The sequence below is a fragment of the Ursus americanus genome, chromosome 2, assembly GCF_024610735.1.
Source record: "Ursus americanus isolate L20-20 chromosome 2, mUrsAme1.1.p, whole genome shotgun sequence".
NCBI classification, from domain to species: Eukaryota; Metazoa; Chordata; class Mammalia; order Carnivora; family Ursidae; genus Ursus; species Ursus americanus.
Window position 1 is genome coordinate 36750186 of NC_142128.1, and position 21076 is coordinate 36771261.

The 21076-nt window shown below is 53.4% G+C and overlaps 1 protein-coding gene across 1 annotated transcript in view; it reads right to left on the minus strand.

Moving 5' to 3' along the window:
- Nucleotides 1-4371: 4371 nt before the first annotated feature.
- The window catches only part of C2H16orf96 (chromosome 2 C16orf96 homolog), a 33813-nt gene continuing 17108 nt past the window's right edge, over nt 4372-21076 (minus strand). Inside the window, exons 8-16 of the mRNA XM_087866200.1 lie at nt 19616-19690; nt 18613-18777; nt 14594-14712; nt 13829-13891; nt 11293-11385; nt 10232-10412; nt 10001-10103; nt 5296-5376; nt 4372-4589 (exon numbers count right to left, since the gene is read on the minus strand). Coding sequence (XP_087722326.1) covers nt 4372-4589; nt 5296-5376; nt 10001-10103; nt 10232-10412; nt 11293-11385; nt 13829-13891; nt 14594-14712; nt 18613-18777; nt 19616-19690 — 1098 coding nt within the window. The remainder of the gene's footprint in view (nt 4590-5295; nt 5377-10000; nt 10104-10231; nt 10413-11292; nt 11386-13828; nt 13892-14593; nt 14713-18612; nt 18778-19615; nt 19691-21076) is intronic.

Consider the following 21076-nt stretch of genomic DNA (forward strand, 5'->3'; position numbering starts at 1 on the left):
AACTCGTGGGGGAGCCAGAGCTGGGAACAGAGAACCCGGAACCTTCCTCAACTTCCCCAAGGCTGGAAGCTCAGACACAAAGCTGAAGGAGTCAGTAACCATCTATTACATGTTCCAGTGTAAACTGGATGAAAAGTAAAGGTGCTGGTGCAGGAACAGAAGGGAACAGACGCAGCCACCTCCGCGGTCCTTCATCTCAGTGCCTCCTGGGAAACCGGCCTTGGTACCTCAAAGCCCAGCTTCTTCTGGGCATGGTCACCCCCCCAACTGCCTGCCGGACTTGAGCTCAAGTGACCGTTTACAAAGGTCTGCTCTAAACACCACGCGCACCCATGGCGTTGCTTGAAAGGACGATTTGAGCTCTGACTGCCTCATTTCTGAAGAGTGGACGTGGCAGCATGTGGGATGAAGTTCTGGCTTCCCCAGGTGACAGGTAGTGGGTGTGTCTTTCCAGTCTGCCGTTAAAACACCTGGGCATGCAGACTTAGGGGTTTGCAACTCCTCGTGCCCTGACGCATGCTGCTTGGCTTGCAAGATGTTCCATGTCTTTCTGAATGGCCTGCCAACATTTTAAAATCCGGAGAGTTTGCACAAAAAGTCTCACTTCTGGTTTACCTTGGACGTTTGTAACAGCTGGCTGAAGGAGACCGTCACAGTGGGGACACAGCCAGCCCGCCCCTAGTCAGCCAGTCCACTCCACTGGCCACAGACGTGTGTGTCCAGTTCCTGTCTCCAGATCGGTTGGAGTCTAGAGGGGACCTTGCTTTTCACCAGGAAGAGCTTCGCAAGTAAAAGGCCTGCTCCGTGGGGCGGAGGGGGGCACCTGGCGCATGAATGGAGACCCTCAAACGCTTTCTGTGGGCAGGCAGGGCTCCTCCTTCAGACAACTTTCAAAAGAGAAGGGCTTGTTCTCCAAGATTCTCTCGGATGAAGGGGACACTCCCAGGGGCGCCGCTGAGGGTCCCCAGAGTCTTTCCAGGGCTCTCTGAGAACACATTGTGGCCGGTGGCACAAAACCACGCTGTCCCCAAGGCTGGCCCCCAAACCCGGCGGTGGGCAGGGCCGGCATGGCTTTGGAAGTCTCTGAGGGGCTTTTATAGCAGGACTCATCTGAGGACAGATAGGAGCTTTGAGTCTGGTTACTTCCTGGGGTCAGTGTTGGGGAGGCTGCCTGGGCTGGACAAAAGGAGATCTTTTGAGGCAAGGCTCTTTCCAATTCCTGCATTTGGAAAGGCCTCCGGTTGCTTAGGGGCAGCTTCTGTTTGGGCAATATATGTGTTTCAGATGCGCCTCAGAACAACTCCGCTTTTGTAGGGGTGGGGGCGCTGGGTCCTCTCAGACCTGTTTCCAGGATGGCCGAGGCCGAGGTGCGGGGAGCCTGTGGGAGGAGTTCTGCTCTGCGATCCGAGGCCATTTCTCCTGTCTTGGGTGACAACGCTGCACATACTGCTGGGGGGGGGGGGGGTTCCTGTGGATCCTGGTGAAGCCATGAGCAAGAGAGGCCTTTCTCTGGTGGCTGTGTGTGTGTTTGCTGGTTCTCTACCCAGAGCCCCCAAGCCCATGGAAAGTCAGGAGTCAGGCCAGGGAGACCAGTGTGTGCTGATTTAGTGTCTGGAAGAGGTCCCTGCACGGAAGGCCCACTTCCAGCGCCTCAACTTCCCACTTTTGGTGACTTGCTCTGGGTACTGGCAGTACATTTTTCCCAATGTTGATCCTCTTGTGTGGGATTCACATTGCTGTCGTTGGTTGTTGGTACCTTAGAGTTAAGGAGTTCATGGTCTTTGAAAGGGAGAAATGTCTGGTGGCCCTCTGACCTGCATCGGTGGGTTGTGGGGCCATATGTAGGGGTGCAGGGTGGTCACCTCTCAGCATCTCCATTCCAGCAGCCCCTCAAAGCAGGACCCTCTGCTTGGCGAGAGGCATCTCTCTCTCCTTCCTGCCCAGCTCATCTGTGCAGCCCTCCACCGGGCCAGCTCACATGCCTCCCTACCCACATGATCGATTCGTCCTCCTCACTCCCAGGCAGATTGGGACAGGTGGTCATCTTACCCCCTGTCCAGCCTGGCACTGCTGCCACGTCGCAGGCCAGGAGCCATGTCCCCCTGGCAGGGGAGAAGGCTGGATCCAGGGCCTTCTCAAATTCCCCCACTGCTGACCCCATCCCAGTTCTGTCTGCTCCCCCAAGCACCTTTCCCTGCTGGGATGGGGTGGGCTGCCCTCCTGAGGCACCTGTCCAGGGGTCGGTGCAGCACCTCCCTCCCAGCTTCCTGCAGGCCCCACCCTCTGGGGCTGGAATCTGGAGGGGCAAGGATTCTGTGTGCAGCTCCCATCTGGGACCAGGCCAAAGGCCGGCTTGTTCCCCCAAAACCTCTACAGGGGACAGGACCGTTGTCTTCTGCTATTGCTCCTGACTGGCTGCTGGTGGGCGTCCCCACCTTCCTAAACACTGAGGAGCCCGTCGAAATGCAAATGGTTACATAGTGACCTACCTGGGCCTCATTCCTCGATGCCTGGACTGCAGGAACCAGCTCAACTGGTTGGATTCCCTTTGTAAAACTGAAAAATGGCTGGGAAGGCAGCTTTGAGGGGCGAGTGGGGATGGATAAGAGGGTCTGAGAATTGAGCCTGGGTGTGTCTGGGTGCCTGAGGGTCAGGGCTGCAGGGGACAAGCCTGGCATGGGATGCTTTGCCTGAGCCCGGGCCACACCTCCCTTTCCTGCTATAGGAGGTAATGGAAGTTGGGGCCCTCATACCCATGTACAGCACGCAAGGAGGACAGCTCCTGACCGGGGGCTGGATGGAGAGCTGAGGCCTCCCTGAGCAAACCTGGGCAGGTCACACCACCACCCCTGCCCTCAGACCCCCTATCTTCCCAGAACACAGGGCTGAGGCACCTCGGGACACTTTGCCACGGTGGAAAATGTAGCAGAGGCAAGAAGGTTTGCTGTTGATTCTCTACTGGGACTTAGCCATGGTGGTTCTGGCTGGTGGCTCTGAGACACTGACCCCTGGGTGGGGGCCTGAGTAGGAACCAACAGGTCCACTCACCCACATGGAGCAGACAAGGCCACCCTCCAAAGAGGGCACCAGGCCAGTCACCCTCATCCACAGTCAAAAAAGTGAAAGATTTTATTCTGGGGAGAAGTTGCCAAAAATACTCATCTGTGATACAGGTGTGGGTACGGGGTCCAGGACTGCACCAGCCAGCTCCCCCTAAGGCATCTTGAACAGGTAAGTCGCCTGGGTCAGGAAAGGCTTGGCCTCATTTAAACACAGTCCTTGAAGAAAGAAAAGAGAAGTCAGGGTCTGGGAGTGGTCACGGATGAGGAGCTGGGGAAGGGTACACAGTGTTCCCAGACTCTGGTGGCCGCCAGCCCGGGGATCCTCCCCCATACCAACTCCCTGGCTCCCCCCATGGTGGACCCCCTTACCCACCTGGCAGTCCTGGGGGCCTCTAGTGGATGTTGGGGGTAGGGTCATGGCCCAAAACCACACAGAGGGAACTTTTTTTAGACTTTGTGTAATGTGGTAGACATGTCAGAAGTACAAAAAGCATAGAGAACACAACTAGGCAGAGTCGGGGAGTGGAAAGGAAGAGGGAGAGAAGCTGATGGAGAAGGAGGGAGGAACAAGCCGCCTAAAGGGAAGAAATCAAGCCAGGCGTGCACGGTGGCAGTTGCCCACTAAATGGCCAGATCAGGACATTACGACCTCCTGGTCTGCTCTTTGTTCCAAGTGCACAGGCAGTTAGCACAGGAACCAGAAGGATGTCACACAGGCGTGCGGGATTCCAGCCCTCAGTGGGAGAGAGCAGTCCTGGAATATTCCAGGGCTGTTGCTCCAAGTTCCTCATGGATTGGCCAAAAAAGTAAATATAAACAATCAGGTTTTAAAAATATCCAATTCATAACCATAATTACTAGTGGGAATAATCAACATGAAATAAAAGGATGCACACAGTAAAATTTGGTTCCCGTGAGAAAATTGGTCTTGTTAGAAATAATGGCCCCCAAAGAAAACGTCCGTGGGCAGCAGTTGTAATTGGAACTGATTCTGATAGAGTTATTTCAGCAAAATAAAAAGGAAACTGTTTTTAAAAGCACATTAGCTGTTGTATTGAAAATTGGTCAAGGAATTGGCTTAGTGGAAAACTCAATCTAGAAAGCTGTGTACTCCACAGAGTGTAGGATAAGGAGGATTGTGTTGTGTGTATTTATATGCAGAGTTAAAATAGCCACTGGGTCAAAATGAGTCCCTTATGGAGGCCCCTCCCCCAGGTCCAGGGCCCCTGCACCCTCCTCAGGCCAGGCTCAGGGCCCAGTCTCTGTGGGCAGGGGAGAAGAGGGGCAGTAGGGGTGCAGGACGCAGGGCTCACGGATTGGTGGGCTCCTCGGAGGGCTGCATGCTGGCTCGGGACTCGAGGCGCAGAGGCCTTGGGTGCCGGGCGGGCCCTGGGGCCTGCTGGGGGTCCCGCAGGGATGGCGTCAGTGGCGGGAGCAGTGGCAGGGGCGGCAGCGATGGAGGCCGAGCTGGCATCGTAGGTGGGGGGCCTGAGGCACCGGAGCGCACGCTGGTGTGGGGGCGCAGGGCTGGGAGGGGCAGGAAAGTCGGTGATATGTCCCAGGAACATGCCCGGGGGAGGCTGGCCGGATGGGGTCATACCCACTAAGGAGCCGAGCCTTCCAGCCTGGAAGTGGTTTCCCACAGCTCGCCCAGTCCCAGGCACCCTAAACTTCCCCGGGGGGTGACCCCAGATAAATGACACCAGAAACGGAGGCTGATCTGGACATGGACCTGGAGTCCAGGATCAGGGGTGCTGTGCCCCAGCTCCACACTGTCAACCAGGAGAGCAGGGCTGAGGACTGCATGGGCTAACAAGGGAGAAAGTGCTTCGGACACCGTCAGGCACCCGCAGATGCCTGGTGCATGGCGAGAGGAATCCGAGGAGTCCCCCCCAGCCCGGCTCATGGGGCCCCAGGCAGAGAGGCCCAGGAGAATGAATGCGCTCCTTGTACCACCCCTGCAGCTAGCTAGACACCTGCGGACAGATATCGGGCCTCAACCCCTGGGATGGCACCCCTGAAGGGTAAACTAGGAGCCCAGGTTGGCTGGAGGCCATGGCCAGGGAGCGGAGTGCTGGGTGGGGGACACTCAAGGGGCCGTCTTGGGCCCTGGCATAGAGCAGGTGAGAGACGCATGAGGTGGGGCAGGAGAGCCCCAGGCTGGGACTGGGGGGCACCAGAGACCCTGCCAGAATCCCAGCTGGGCCAGGGAGTTAGGGGGGCAGGTACTCACGGGGGTAGATGGAACCATAAAAGGTACTCGGGCGCTCACGATCATACAGGTTTCGAGTTGGGGGGTGTGGCATCTTCACAGCTTCACGGAAAAGAGAGGGGAAGAGACAGGACCGGTGAGGGCTCTTGCAGAGTTCCGTCCCCTCCCAGAGGCCCTGCCCAGTCCTGCCAAGGCCCTTTTCTGTGCCCCAGACCAGCCCGGCCTGCTCCACACACCTGCTGTTCAGGCCCTGCGGGAGCCTCCTCTTCCTTCCTTCCCGAGTCTACAGTTTCTCAGGGCAGAGATATTCCCACTGGGGCCAGGCCGCTATCGTGCCCCCGCCCCCACCTTCCCGTCCCTCATCCTGTGTGTGAATTTTTTTTTTTTGAAGTAAAATTCACATACCACAAAATTAGCATTTATTTATTTTTAAGATTTTATTTCATTTCATTTCAATGCATTTTATTTTATTTTATTTTATTTTATTTTATTTTATTTTATTTGGCAGAGAGACGGAGCACAAGCAGGGGGAGCGGCAGAGAGAAAGGGAGAAGCAGACCCCCTGCTGAGCAAGGAGCCTGCTGCTCGCTCCCAGGACCCCGGGATCATGACCTGAGCTGAAGGCAGACGCTTAATGGGCTTAAAAAATTTTTTTAAGTAATCTCTATGCCCAACATGGAGCTCGCACAACCCCGACATCGAGTCATGCTCCACCAACTGAGCCAGCCGGGCACCCCACAAAATCAACCATTTAAGCGAACAATTAATTCAGTGACATGAAGTTCATTCACAGTGACGTGCCACCACCACCTCTACCTAATTCCAGAACATTTCATGCCCCCCAGGAAAACCCTGTGCCCACGAAGCACTCACTCCCCGTCCTCCTCCTCCCCCAGCCCCTGGCGGCCAGGACTCTGCTTTCTGGGGCGCCTGGGTGGCTCAGCCTTCGGCTCAGGGCGTGATCCTGGAGTCCTGGGATCAAGCCCCCGCATCAGGCTCCCTGACAATTCCTGCTTCGAAGAGTCCTTTAGCTCACTCCCATGTTTCACCTTATGCACCGAATTATTTATGTATATCTTATGGTCCCTCATGGGGTAAAAACTCTAAGAGGGCAGTAACTTTGTTTTGTCCACGCCGGGTCTCCTCCGTGGTACCTAAAACACACGTGGCACCAATAAGGGCTTGGGAATGACAAGCCGAGTGACCAGGGCTGTGTGCATCTCCCTTTTAAGGAAGAACTCACTGTTCAACTGCAGGAGCAAAGGGAGCCCATGGCCTCCACCTGTTGGCACCTCAGGGGCTGTTAGCAGCTCTGGCCAAGGAGGGGAGCACAGGGCCTGGCCAAGGGCTGGGGAGTGTTTGTTCAGAAGCTCCCCAAGGGGCTGGCCTGGACCCAGTCAGGTCTGCTTACTATCTGAGGGTCTCTGCTTGCTCCTCCCTTTCCTCCCCCTCTCTGTTAACCACCCCCACCCCAAACCTCTTGCGTTCCTAACTCTGTCTCGAGGTCTGCATCAACTGTTCCTTGAGCCTGAACTAAGAACTAACACCAGTGTGCTTCATGCGTTCTGCGTAGGAACTAATGCCCAGCTGAGGGGTACTCCCTGGTCCCCCGCTCTAATCACCAGTTGGCACCTGGCTCCTTCCACAGGTCTGAAGCAGGACCAGCCAACCAGCTGACCATGAGACTGTCTCACTGCTTCCCTGCCAGGTGAGGGATGTGGGCCCAGGGCACAGGTGCAAAATCAAGACACAGCGAGGCTTGGAAACCCAGCTCTGACCCAACATTCTCCTTGAGGTCCCACCGATGCCTCGGGCTCTATAGGTCAGAACACAAACTCGACTCCTGACCTGGACAGCTGGTCTCCCAGGCCCTCCTCTGCGGCTTTCCCACCTCTGCAGAAGCCAGAAGCTGAGAAGCTGGGAGGCTCTCAACAGGGAGGGACCCTAAGCTCTGGCAGATGAGAAAGGTTCCCCAGGGCCTCGAGGCAGGCACACAGCATGGGCAGAGGCCCAGAAGTGGACAGGCTCACTGACACAGTGAACAGTTCTGAGATGCTGGAGGGAGGGGCAGACAGGGGACAAGCCCGTCCCCTCTCCCTCGACTGGCCAAGGAGCCTGGACTCTGAGGGCCATGCCCCGGAGATGTCCCCGCCCTAACTCCTAAAACCTAGGATCCTGAATGACCCAGATGGCCGAACGTAATCGCAAGGCTCTGAAGAGGGAGGCCGGAGGGTCAGACTCAGAGAAGGGGAGGTGAGGACGGAAGTGAGGTCAGAGCGAGGACACATCTTGACCTGGAGGAAGGGGCCACAAGACAAAGAATGCAGGAGGCCCCTGGCAGGTGGAAACAGAGTCTTCCCTAGAGTCTGAGAAGAAACCGGCCCTGCCGACAGCTTGATTTTAGCTCTGTAAGACTCATTTCAGATTTCTGACCTCCAGAACTAAGATAAAATAAACTTGGGTCGAGCCCCTTGGTTTTCGGGAATTAGTCACAGCAGCCACAGGAAACTCTTACGGACAGGTTCTGAGCTGGGGAGGGTGCCGGTCAAGGTGTGTGTTTTAGGCAGTTCACGCAAAGCAGGTGAGATGGGCTGAGGCTGGCGCCCGCCCCTGCCACCTTCTCCTCCGTCCTACACAAGCCCTGCCAACTTAGCCTTCCTTCCAGGGCATTTCTCTGAAAGTCCAGCCTGCTGACCACCCGCCTCAGCCCGTCCATCCCCCACCTGCGGGGGCATAGCTCACAGGGGACCAGCTGTTCCCCTGGCCTGGCCTGAGCTCCTGACTCACTGCAAGCATCCGGAGGGCACAGGCTGCCCAGACGCCCCTCAGTGTCCCCTGTGCACCTGGCAAAGGGCTGAGTAAACGGCAGGGCATGCTGAACGGTGACCTGGACACATGCATTGGGGGCCAGGCTGGACCTGGAGGGGGGTATTAAACAGGCTCCTTTAGGTTTAGCTATTGACCCTGTTTTGGATCAGTATGTTCTTTCGAGTAAGTAAATGAGCGGTAAGAGCAACCTGGTCAAAAGATCTGGCCACAGGCGGATTTCTGATTGATTTCTAATACCGGTTAGACTTTGTTGCCCCCCAAGCGGGACAAAGCAGCTGAGGTGTTGTGATTCAGGCCGGCTTTGCTGCATGGGTCTTGAGAATGAATGAGCTGTGGGGAGAGAAGCCCCATCCCTCTGGGTGACAGCCCAGGGGAGGTGGGTGGACGGGAGCCCTGTCTGCTGTGTGAGCGGGGAGAAGGGCCCCTCCACCAAGGATGCACTTCCAGCCAGCAGCCCTTGGCTGCGTTTGTGCAATGCCTCACCGGAAAGGAGGCAGTGTGAGCCTGGAAAGAAGTCGGGGTTCGTTAAATATTAGCCACCATCGTTATTACCCTGCCTGCTGACCCCTGAAGCTTACCCTGAGCCTCCTCCTAATAGCAGCCACTCCTGGGGGCTGAGCCTAGCCAGGACGAGCCATGAAAGCCACATGGGCCAGATCCGTGCCGGGGAATGCAGGTTCGGATGGTGTCCTGCCCTCCTGGGTTGACTGGTGGTCCCCAAAAAGATACATCCCCCAGAACCTATGAATATAACCTTTTTTGGAGAAAGGGTCTTCGCAGATTTAATTAAGGATCTTGAGATGAGCTTATCCAGGGTTAAGATGGGCCCTAAACCCAAGGACCAGCATCCTTATAGGAGACAGAAGAAAAGACACAGGGGGAAGGCAGTGGGAAGACGGATGTGGAGACTGGAGGGACACGGCCACCAGCCAAGGAACACGTGGAGCGACCGCAAGCTGGAAGAGGCAGGAAGGAGCCTCCCCCAGAGTCCCGGGGGAGAGCACAGCTCTGGGACACCCTGATTTTGGGCAGTGTATGGCTCCCACCCAGGGCAAAACCAAGAATTCCTCTTCCCAGAAGGAGAAACCCCCGAAGGGTGTGCAGAGAAGGTACCCCTTCTGGTATTGCTGGCCCAATGCTGGCTGAGGACTGGGGTCCCCAGTAGGAGCCAGCTGGAGCAGGGACATTGATGCTACAGCAATCGGAATGACTGGTTCCATGTGTCCCCCACGAACCCAATGCTCACCTACCTGGGACAATAAGACACAGGTCTCCAGGGTGTGTCCACATCTCTTCATTATTCCCAACCCCTTCCCAATCTCCACCACATGTAGACTCACCTTCCGGAGTTCCAATTGTGCCTGGCTTCCAGCCACCACAGGATCTTTGCACCTGCTATGCCCTCCACCTGGACTGCTCTCTTTCCACCTGGCCCCTTTATCCAGCTAACCCCTATTCCCTCATCAGAGGCCTCTCCTTGGACTGATGTCCTTCTCACAACGCTGCCGTCCCCAGCTCAGCATCCCTCTTTCGTGAGGCCATCTGGCACCCCTCCTTAGGCCAGCATCCTTTGTCTCCAGGGCCCTCCCCTCAGGTCAGCTATTCACTGCTTTTCCAAACAATGGATCCTCACCTTCACGTTATTTGCTTACAGTCTGCTTCTCCCACTCCTGTGGAAACCCTGGGGTGACAGCCTATCTTTCTTTGCTCCCCACTGCCTCCCCAGTGCCTGGTGCAGTGCCTGGCATACAGTAGAACCCCATTTATGCAAGTGGCTGTGTGAGGACCCCCAGTCCGGGATGGGGCCAGCTCAAAGCCCAGCCTGCACCTCCTCATGTTCCCCAGCAAGCCAGGACATCCAGGACAGGGGCTCCCAGGAAGTCCTGACACCTCTCACCTGCCAGCTCCTTCTCAACGCTGGTCCAAGGCCGTGCCCCTTCCTGGTTGGTCATTCGGCCCTTGTACAGGATCCCGTCCACTCCCAGAATGTCCACCTCAGCCTGTTAGATGGCCCGGGCCCCAGGTCAGGGAGTGTCCTCCCCTGCCTCTCTAGTACATACAGAGGCTCACCAGACAGAGCACGGCCTCCCCCCAGGTCGCCCATGCCCAGGGCATCTGCCACACTCACGGTGTCATAGTCCAACACCTCGGGGTCCCCGTAGGGGTACAGTGTTGACAAGTCATAGGAGTTGAACTTGAAGTTGGCATCATTGCCGGGGCCGTCGCCCCAGTCCTTCTGGGACCCCAGCAAATCCAGACTCCTGTCCTGGTCTCCGAGGTCCCGGAGCTGCTGTAGCCGCCAGTGTTCCCTGGGGTAGGCAGGTAGGACAGCAGCTACTGGGAGAACCCTCTGCCCCAGAGCAGCACCAGGATGGACTCAAGGGCCCGCCCAGTGGCAAGGCAAGACTGGAATTTCTTCCAGCTTAAGTTTGGGGGCACTCTGCGCTGGCAGGTGGATACGGACAGGCACAGTCGGGGCAGAGGGGAAAAACCAAGCTCCAACCTATGCTCCCCCACACCAAGCCACCCCTGGGGGCCCTGGTCTGTCCCACCAACAAAAGGCTTTTAACCTTTGATCTCCAGGAGTCAGGCATAGGAAAGTAAGGGTGTCGGGCCCTGGCCCCCATGGCCCTCCCCTTCATGTGGCTGTGATTTTTGGTAGGTCAGGAGGTTGACGGTGGGGCTGGGACCCAGGGAGCACGCCAGGTGCGGCAGGATCTGCAGGTCTAGCCACCAGCTCTGCCACTTACTAGTTGTGACCTTGGGCAGGTGGCTGAAGTTCTCTGAACCTCAGTTTCTTCAACTACGAAATGCAGTGAAGACAGAATACACCTCAAAGGGAAGGCTTAAGGATTCGCCGAGGTCGGCTAGGGCAAAGCGCTCAGCGCAATGAGTGGAGGCCAGGGCCCTCGCTTCCTTCCTCCAGCTGGAGGCAGCCCGGTCCATCTCAGCTCACAGGAGCGGTAAGATTTAAATGAGAATTCTTCCCCAACGGTCTCCGCCCATAATAGATGCCCAATAAATATGCCTATTCCTCTCTGCCATGGTCCTCTCCCGGGCCATCTCTGCCCAGCCACCTCCCCAAATGGCTCCCTTGCAGGTGGCTGGCATTGCCCTGGGACCGGAGCCGGGCGTCTCCACAGGGCTGCGGGCTCGAGGGCCTCTGTGGGGCAGGCCCCGCCCACTCACCTCATCTGCTGCTGTTGCAGGTACTCGTAGGTGTTGGCGCTGGCCGGCCGCAGCCGCGAAAGCAGGTGGGCTTTGCGGATGGTGATGAGTTGCCTGTTGGAGGACAAGAGTTTGATGGGAGGTGCGAGTGGCCAGAAGACAGCCCCAGCCTCCCTCCTCCTCCAGGAAGTCCACCCTTAAACCCATCCCCCTCTCTGGAGACGTCCACGGGCCCGCTGCGCTTAGGGCTCAGAAGAGCCCCGATCATCTTTGGCGGTGGTAAGGAACAACTGTTCTGATTACGAAACTAAAAGCCAGAACAGGTGAATCCCAGAAACAGAACACAGAGCCGAGGTTGCCAGGGGCAGGGGGAGGGGATGGGGGGTGGCGGCAAACGGGGCTGGGGTTTCCTTCTGCAAAGTTGCTGGAATGCTCTGGCGCTAGAAGGAGTGGTGGTTGCACAAGGTGTCCGTGCACTAAATGCCCCTGACCTGCCCACTCACAAACGGCTGATCTGTGTTACCAGCTCTCTGAGCAGCGGGAGCCGTTGTACACGTTGATCTGAGAGGTGGTTACGAAGGTGTGTGCACGTGCACAAATTCATCAGTTTGCACCATAAACATTTACATACTTCACTGTATTATTTAAGCCACAATAGAATGTTAAAGTAATACATATTGTCAGCATTTTAGAAAGGACAGAAAAGCACAAATAAACACAAAAAGCTCTATAAGCACGTGACAAATATTTTGATATGTGTCCTTCCAGTAATTTTCCATGCTTATGTATTTTTTTTTTTAACAAAAACAGGATCATGGGCAACCCCTTTGGGTCCCCTCTCTCCTTGGGAGCTTTGTACTATAACTTTCTTATCGCTCAATAAACCTTGCTAAAAACCAAATCAAAATAAAAATAGGATCATAACAAACTACTTGATTTTCTCACTTAAGTTACTATGAACATTTTTCCAGGCCACTAAATAATTCCTCCACGACTATGCCATCCAATATTGCAAACACTGGACACCGGTGGCTATTTAAATTTATGATTGAATTTAAATAAATGTAAATAAAATGTAAAATTCGGTTTTCAGCCGCATTAGCCCTATGTGGCCGGTGGCTACTGTGTTGGACAGTGTAGTTGTAACCATTTCCACATCTCAGAAGGTTCTCTCATACCTCCTCCTACAACACGACTTATATCAGCTGATGTGAATGTACATAACTCATTCACCATTTCACATTGTTTCCTTTTCTTCTTTTTAAAATATTATAAATAATGCTGCAGCCAGGAATCTGTGGCCTTACCTAAAAAAATCTGGATATGGGCTCAAAGCCCCTCCATGAGCATGGACTGGTGTAGGGTGGTGAGCTTCGTGGGTCCCGGGGGCCAGGCTAGCATGGGCGCTGCAAGATTCGGACTCTGAAACCCGATGAGTGTGTTGCTTGGTGGTTCTTCAAAGAGTTAACCATTGAGGAACCACACGACCCAGCACTTCCACCACCTCTAGGTTTATACCCAAAATAACTGAAAGCAGGTGTTCGAGCCAATCTACGTGCACGCCTGTTCACAGGAGCACTAATCACAAGAGCCAAAAGATGAATCAACCCAAACGTCCGTCAGCACCTAAGTGGATAAACAAAATGTGGGAGGCTCATATAATGTGATATGATTCAGCCACAAAAATGGAATGAGGCACTGACAGCTGCCACAACGTGGATGACCCTTGAGAACACGACGCTCCATGACAGAAGCCAGAACCAGGTCCCAGGTTGTAGGACTTCATTCAGACTTCATCCAGAACAGGGAAATCCACAGAGAGAGAAAGTTGGTTAGTGGTTGTCAGGGGCCGAGGGGAGGAGGCCATGGGGGTGACTGCTAATGAGTCTGGGGCTGCCTTTTAGGGAGATGAAAATGCTCTGGAATGAGAGGTGACAGTTGCAGATCATTGTGAACGTGCACCAAACGACACTAAACTGTTCACTTTAAAATGCTGTGTGTGGGGCGCCTGGGTGGCACAGCGGTTAAGCATCTGCCTTCGGCTCAGGGCGTGATCCCGGCGTTATGGGATCGAGTCCCACATCAGGCTCCTCCAGTATGAGCCTGCTTCTTCCTCTCCCACTCCCCCTGCTTGTGTTCCCTCTCTCGCTGGCTGTCTCTATCTCTCTCGAATAAATAAATAAAATCTTTAAAAAAAATAAAAAAAATAAAATGGTGTGTGTATGTGAATTTCACCTAAATAAATGAAAAGTATTAGATTCTAAAAATACATGCAAGGAAGTCCCACAAAGTGCAGCTTTCCCCAGTTTCCTTCTATCCTTTTGCTTTTGGAGTCGATCTTGACTTGGGACACAGCGGGCTCCAGGCAGGGTTGGGGAAGGAGGGGATGCCAGTGCCCCTGCCCAGGAAGGGGAGCAAATGAAACGAAGTGGACAGAATGACGTAGGGACAGACGGAAGAACAGATAAATGATGGACCAAGAACCTGTGCAGGAAAGTAGGTGGGGGAATCCTAAAAGAGAGGGTGGGCGTGGGCGCCCCCTGGCGGCGGTACTCACGGGCCCGTCATCAGCTCCACCGGCCGGTCGCAGGAGATGCACTTCACCCGCTCGAACAGTTTCCTGGAAGAGAGCCAGTCAGCTGCTGCACCGCAGGGGAAGGTCGGTCTGTGCCTCAGCGTCAGGACTTCCCTCCACACCCTACTGCCCCACTGACCTGGCCCAGCTCAGCTCAAGCCCGCTCTGCTGCCCCCCTGCTGATCCCTACCCTGTGGCTGCCTGGGACACAGGTGGGGGATACAGTGGGTGTAGTTTATGTTCCAGCCCCAAACACAATGAAGGTCCTTAAAACCAGGGACCGTCTGGAAAGCTACCCTTCACAGGGGATATTTGGAGGGATGAGGGTCATCTGAGCATAGGAGACCCCTCTCCCCACCCCAACACTGAGTCCCTCTGCCTGGGACTCTCTCTGGATGGGGTGGGGGACATGGCAACAGGGCTCTAGTCCCAGATCCCCAGCCTCCTTGGGAGACCTTGCATGACCCCTACCCTCTGTGAGCCTTGATTTCATGCGTGGCAAGAGGGCTTTCGAGCGGATGTGTTCCTGAATCCCCTCGACAGCCAAGGCCAGAGCCCCTGGGTGCCCTCAGCCCCATCCCACCTTTACCCCCTCCCCCAGGCTGGGAAGCCCCACCCCTTCTCCCTGGGTCCACAGGTCTGGAGTCCTTCCTTCCAGAATCCGCTGGGATACTCCTCTTGTTTCCTCTCTGGAGAGAGGGTCTCCCCAGCCTCTGGGAGCTGCACCCCTACCCAGGAGGGGCTTACTTCCTAAAGCCGGCAGCACTATCAGGGTCAAATCGGAGGCCTTCAATCAGCAGCTTCCTGAGTACTTTCCAGATCTCATCCATTTCTTTCTTCAGACCATTCAAATCACTGTGGACCAGCTGCAAACAGCCAAAGGGAAGAGAAGAGCGTTGAGTCAACTAATTCACACCCCGCTTTGCTCCAGGAAAGGATCTGCAGCAAAGTTACACAGAACGTAACAAGATTAAACAGCGACAGTGAGGGGGTCAAGGAAAGGGAAAACGACAAAGCTTAGGTTAAGGATCATCTGCCTGATGCATGCTGTTGCCAGTTGCAAAGGGAGCTCCAAACCCCTGGGCGTAGGCACCCACTAATCCCATTCTCATCTATGGATTTGCCTGTTCTGGACATTTCATAAAAATGGAATCTATGGCCTTCGGTGTCTGGCTTCTCTCACTCAGCATCACATCTGTGAGGGTCATGCAGGTGGCAGCATGAATCAGACCTTCATTTCTTCTCATGGTTGAATAGTATTCCATTGGATGGAAAGACCACAAATTGTTTAACCGTTCGTCTGTTGATGGGACATTTGGATTGCTTCCACTTTTTAGGTATTATGAGTAATGCTGTTATGAACATTTGTGCACGAGTTTTTGCGTGGGCCTATTTTCATTTCTCTTGGGTACACACCCGGGACTGGAAGTGCTGGGATGTATGGTGACTCTAGGTCTATCTTTTTGAGAAACTGCCAGAATGTTTTTCACAGTGGGACTCATGAATTTTTATTTTATTTATTTATTTTTTAATTAATTAATTAATTTGACAGAGAGAGAGAGAGAGAGAGAGAGAGACAGCCAGTGAGAGAGGGAACACAAGCAGGGGGAGTGGGAGAGGAAGAAGCAGGCTCCCCGCAGAGGAGCCAAGACAGCTTTCTGAGACTGAGGGTCAAGTCAAAGCACTCAGAAGCCAGCTCGCAGGCTAAAGATGAGACCATGTAAGTGACAAAATAAATAGTAACTTACAAAAATAAAAATAAAAACAACAACAACCAGAAACTGCCATTTGCCACCATACATTGGAGGTGCCTGTAGCAGCAGTATCATTCCTGAACACCGGTAGTTAAGGGAAATAGCTCATCAGTGTTCTCGTCTTTCCTGCAAGAACCATATTTCAGGGTAATCGGCTCAAGCTGATGAGGGAGAGCTCTTCTTTATGGATTTCCAGCTGGTCGATGGGAGAAGCAGAGCTAAGATTGGAGAACTCGCCATTTTGCAACCGGTGAAACAGCCAGTTCAGGCAACAATCCTCAATTTATGAGGAAACTACTAGGAGAACGGCCAATGAGGCAAAAGACATTTCCAGGGTGCCAAAGGGTCACCCCCAAATCACTTGCTGCTTATAAGGGGGAAATACCTTTACACCGGTGACATCAGCCTAGCATCGCTGGGCTCTGATGAATCTTCGCTTCAGCACTGAGGGGACCAGCTGCCAGCGTGACCTATCTGCGGACCCAAGGTGACACGAAGTGCATAGTACCCCAAGAAGACTCTTTCCCCCAGCTCCTTATTTTGAAAACTTTTAAATCTACAGAAGAGTTGCGAGAATAGTCCAAAGGACACTTGTACATCCATTTAGTCAACTTTTAACATTTTACCACATTTTCTTTATCTATACACGTGTGTATCCGTTCATTTTCTGAATCATTTCAGATGAATTGCAGACATGATATATCACCCCTAGCTATAAAAAGTTAAACAGAGGATTACCCTATGACCCAGCAATTCCACTCCTGGCTATCTACCCAAAAGAACCAAAAACAGGTGTTCAAACGAAAACGTGTACGTGTATGTTCACAGCAGCATTATTCGTAACGGTCAAAGGTGGAAACAACCCAAGTGTCCATCAACAGATTAACGAACAAACAGAACGTCGTTTATCTCGTCGACAGAATGGTATCTGGCTATAAAAAAGAAAGGAGATCTGATCCATAAACGAACCTTGAAAACGTGATGCTAAGGGCCAGAAGCCAGTCACAAAAGATCACAGATGGTATGATTCCACTTACATGAAATGTCCAGAACAGGCAAACCCACAGAGGCAGAAAGTAGCCCAGTGGTTGCCAGGGACTGGTGGGGGAGGCCTGGGGGGGCCTGCATAAATGGGTACGGGCTTTTTTTGGGGGAGATAACCGTGTCTAACCACTAGACAGAGGCAGTCCTTGCACAACACTGTAAATGTACTAAATGCCACTGATTTAGTCACTTTAAAATGGTTTTTGGGGGGCGCCTGGGTAGCACAGTGGTTAAGCGTCTGCCTTCGGCTCAGGGCGTGATCCCGGCGTTATGGGATCGAGCCCCACATCAGGCTCCTCCGAAATGAGCCTGCTTCTCTCCCACTCCCCCTGCTTGTGTTCCCTCTCTCGCTGGCTGTCTCTATCTCTGTCCAATAAATAAATAAAATCTTTAAAAAAAAAATAAAATGGTTTTTGGTTAACCAGCTGGGTGTGGAACCTGCTTGAGATTCTCCCCCCGCTCCCACCCCATGCTCTCTGTCTAAAACAGAAAGACCATGATACATCACTCATAAATACTGCAGTACTCGTGAGGACATTTTCTTCTTCTTTTTTAAAACTTTATTTATTTTAGAGACAGAGAGAGAGAAAGTGCAAGCAGGATGAGGGGCAGAGAATCTTAAGCAGGCTGCACACCCAGCATGGAGCCCAACGCAGGGCTTGATCTCACGACCCTGAGATCAGGACCTGAGCCGAAACCAAGAGTCAGACACTCCACTGACTGAGCTACCCCGGCCACCCCCCACCCCCACCCCACACGAGGACGTTTTCTTACGTGACTGCCACGCCGTCATGACACTGAACAACGAACAGGTGTTTCTGACTTTGCGCTACTCCCCAGCCCATCTGTAGGGTTGGCGCAACTGAACCAGGACACAAGCCAGGTCTCCTCGTGAGCTGCATTTGGTTGTTTCGTCTCTGGAGACACTTGTAATTTAGAACAGTCTGTCTCCACTCTTCACTCACCCCATCATTGAATTATTGAAGAAAAGTAGGTCAGCCGTTCTGTAGATAAGCGGAAATCACTCGGGCCGCAGTTCTGCATTTGATTTGTGTGATTTTTATGACGAACGCGTCTCCGAGAGAAACACGTCCGTATCTGCTTTGCTTGTCATTACATATGCCAGGGACTGGCGTCGTAGGCGCCCACTGCGTAGTTGATGACTGCACAAATCCTCGTTTTGTGGATGAGAAAGCGGAGGCTCAGTGAGGTCATGCCACTTGGAGCCCATGGCTGCTCAGGGGGAGCTGGGGCTCGCACGCAGGGCTTCCAGGCTCTGAACCCAAGCTGCAGGCGCCGCACAGTGCTGTGATCATTGCTCTGACTGTTCCCTGTCTCTCCACTGGACGGCCCAAATCAAGGCAGGGACTGTGGTTCATTATCAACATTACTCCAGAGTCTGGCTTATCACAGGTGGTCAGTAAGTGACCAAAGAATAAATAAATGATCAGCAGTCCTCCCTCCTTCTTACCCTCTACCATGCTCCTTTGCTGGCCCAGGCAGGAGAGTTATGGTAGTCAGCCTCCAAGGTGCTCCTCGCCCATGCCTCTTGGTCCTCACACCCTCTCACAGGGAGTAGGGCTGGCCTGTGGAACTACAAGATGCTACAGAAACCATGCGGTATGGCCAACTCATAGAGGACAATGCAGCTTCTGTTGGGCTCTCCTGGGTCACTCGTTCTGGGGAAGTCAGCTGCTGTGTTGTGATGCCGCTCAAGGAGACTTGAGGAGAAGTTTGAGTGGCAAGGAAAGGAGGCGTCTTGCTGATGGCCATGGGAGGGTGCCATCTTGGAAATGGCACTTCAGAGGACTGGAGCCCCGGATATCATCTTGACTACAGACTCATGGGAGACTGAGTCCCTCAGCTAAGCTGTTCCCTAATTCCTGACCCTCAGCAACTCTGAGCCTTTGTCCTTACAAGGTGTCACCTTTCGGGGTTACTTGGTGTTGGCTGCCATGGGGTACTTACCTTGGTGCTCAGGTCCTTGCTCAGCTGCTCCAGAGCCTTCTTCCAGTCATCCTCATGGGTCACGACCCTGAAGAGCATGCCCTGAATCATCTCGTTCAGCTCTGTTGCCACCGTCTCCAGGTCGGCCCGGCTTGCCTTGCCTGCCAGTGTGCTCCTATCGGCTTTCTAGAGACACAGGGGACTCAGGGAGCCAGGGCTGCTGGGATGGGAGCGGGAGGAAGCTGGGGGATCAGACCACTCTGGTCTGAGTTTTTTACTCTGGGACCCTGAACGCCCGGCCTTGGCTTAAATTCCGTGTTGGGGTCTAACTGACTCAAACCCAAATGTCAGGTCTAAGCCTTGGATGGAGAAGCTGGTGCATGCTTTTTAAGTTCACATAATAAATTGTCATTAATCCTGGGGCGCCTGGGTGGCACAGCGGTTAAGCGTCTGCCTTCGGCTCAGGGCGTGATCCCGGCATTATGGGATCGAGCCCCACATCAGGCTCCTCTGCTATAAGCCTGCTTCTTCCTCTCCCACTCCCCTTGCTTGTGTTCCCTCTCTCGCTGGCTGTCTCTATCTCTGTCAAATAAATAAATAAAATCTTTAAAAAAAAATTGTCATTAATCCTGAGTCACTGAAAATAGGAGCTGATAGGACAACTTTGGGGAAGCTTCTGTATGAGAAAGATGGAAGGAAACTGTGGGAGGGTCTCTGCCTGGTTTTGTCTTGGATGGATGACTCCATTCCCCTGGGTGGGTGAGCTGGGCTCAGGATGCACAGGCAGAAGGGGAGGAGAAACTAGGTTCACTCATTTCTTTCTTTTTTTAAAGATTTTATTTCTTTCAGAGAGAGAGAGCATGCACAAGTGCAAGCATGAGCTCAAGCATGGTGGGGGGAGGGGCAGAGGGAGAAGCAGACAGTGGGGAGCCTGACGCGGGGCTCGACCCTAGGACCCTGGGATCATGACCTGAGCCAAAGGCAGACAATTAACCGACTGAGCCACCCCGGCACCCCCACTCACCTCTTTCAATTCCTGCTCCATCGCACTTTTGTCCACCTTGTACATTTCGAGGTTTTTAATTTGAGCATGGATGATCTAAAAAGAGAAGCAAAGGGCATGTTCCCAACCCTGGAAGCCTTGGGAATAACATCTTCCTGCCATGTCCACCCTTGCCTAGGAAGGGACAATGGGGCCAGGTGGCCAGCAGGTGGGGTGGGCATATCAGAAGGCATGGACACCAGGTGCCCAGATCAGAAGGGAAGGCACGTGAGCCTTGGGACAAGGGGTCGCCTAGGAGGTGCCATCATAGGGACTTGGCTGCACCGGGAGGCAGACTCGAGGAAGGAAAACGCAAACCAATGCTAACACTTTTGTTCCCTGGAAGTTTAAGGCAAGTTTAGCTCTTATCTGTAATGGGGTCCTGGTGAGAACTGAAGTCCATTTATCAACAAAGCACCTATATGCCACACCTGCTGTGCCCCAGTGTCAGGGGAAAACTCTTATATCCCATCTCCTCGCTCCATGAAGAACCAGCTCCATCCATTCACTTTTCCCGCTCTCCACTTACTGGACCCTCGCTGTGACAGCAGCAGCGGCTCACCTGCTTGGGAAGAGCCTCAGAGCCTCACAGCTCCTGAGCCATGTCCCCAGAGGGGGTGGGATCACGTTTCCTCCAAAGCTGGAAACAGGCTTCTGATTCTCCCTTCATACTTGGCTTTCCTCTCACCCTTAGCAACAGAGTTCCCAAACTTTTAGCTGTCTCCTGGCAGCCCAGAATCATGAATTCATTTTACACCCTCCTTTATAGCTCAGTATGACCACTGGGGTATAAAGGGAAGTGGGTAGGAATTAGGTATGAAAAATAAGAACTATATAACGAAGTATGTCCTCTTCGCTGCTGGCTTGAATGCCGAGTTAATGACTGGAGCACCAGCAGCCATCCTGTACCTTGAGGTGAGCTTGGGAATGGAAGTCATACACCATGGAGTTCTATACCAGTTCTGGACCAACCATGTCTGAGTTTCTTGAATGTGAACAGGAAATACACTTATACCTGGTTTAAGTCAGTTACTGGGGTGGGGGAAGGTTATGTTATCTGAAACCGAACCTAATTCTAATAAATGCCAATTTCCATCACACCCACTTTGCCTAAAGATGGGTCCCAAGGTCTAGAACGGGAAGTGGGGGTATGGAAGGAAGTCTCTGTTTTGGCCCCAAGTCAGGTTGCTTCCTCCAACCCCACATCAGCAGGGAGCCCTGAACTTTTGGAGTCATCAGGCCCAACATTAATTATTAGATTTCCACTTGGCTCTTTCTAGTTAAAATCTAGAAATAAAGAGAAGTAATTAGGCTGGGATCTTCCAACTTCTGCTAGGGTCACCTGTGTACTGGGTTAATTAACATCTTCCCCAAAATTCATGCCTTCCCAGAACCTGTGAACATGGCCTTATTTGGAAATAGGGTCTTTGCAGATGTATTAGT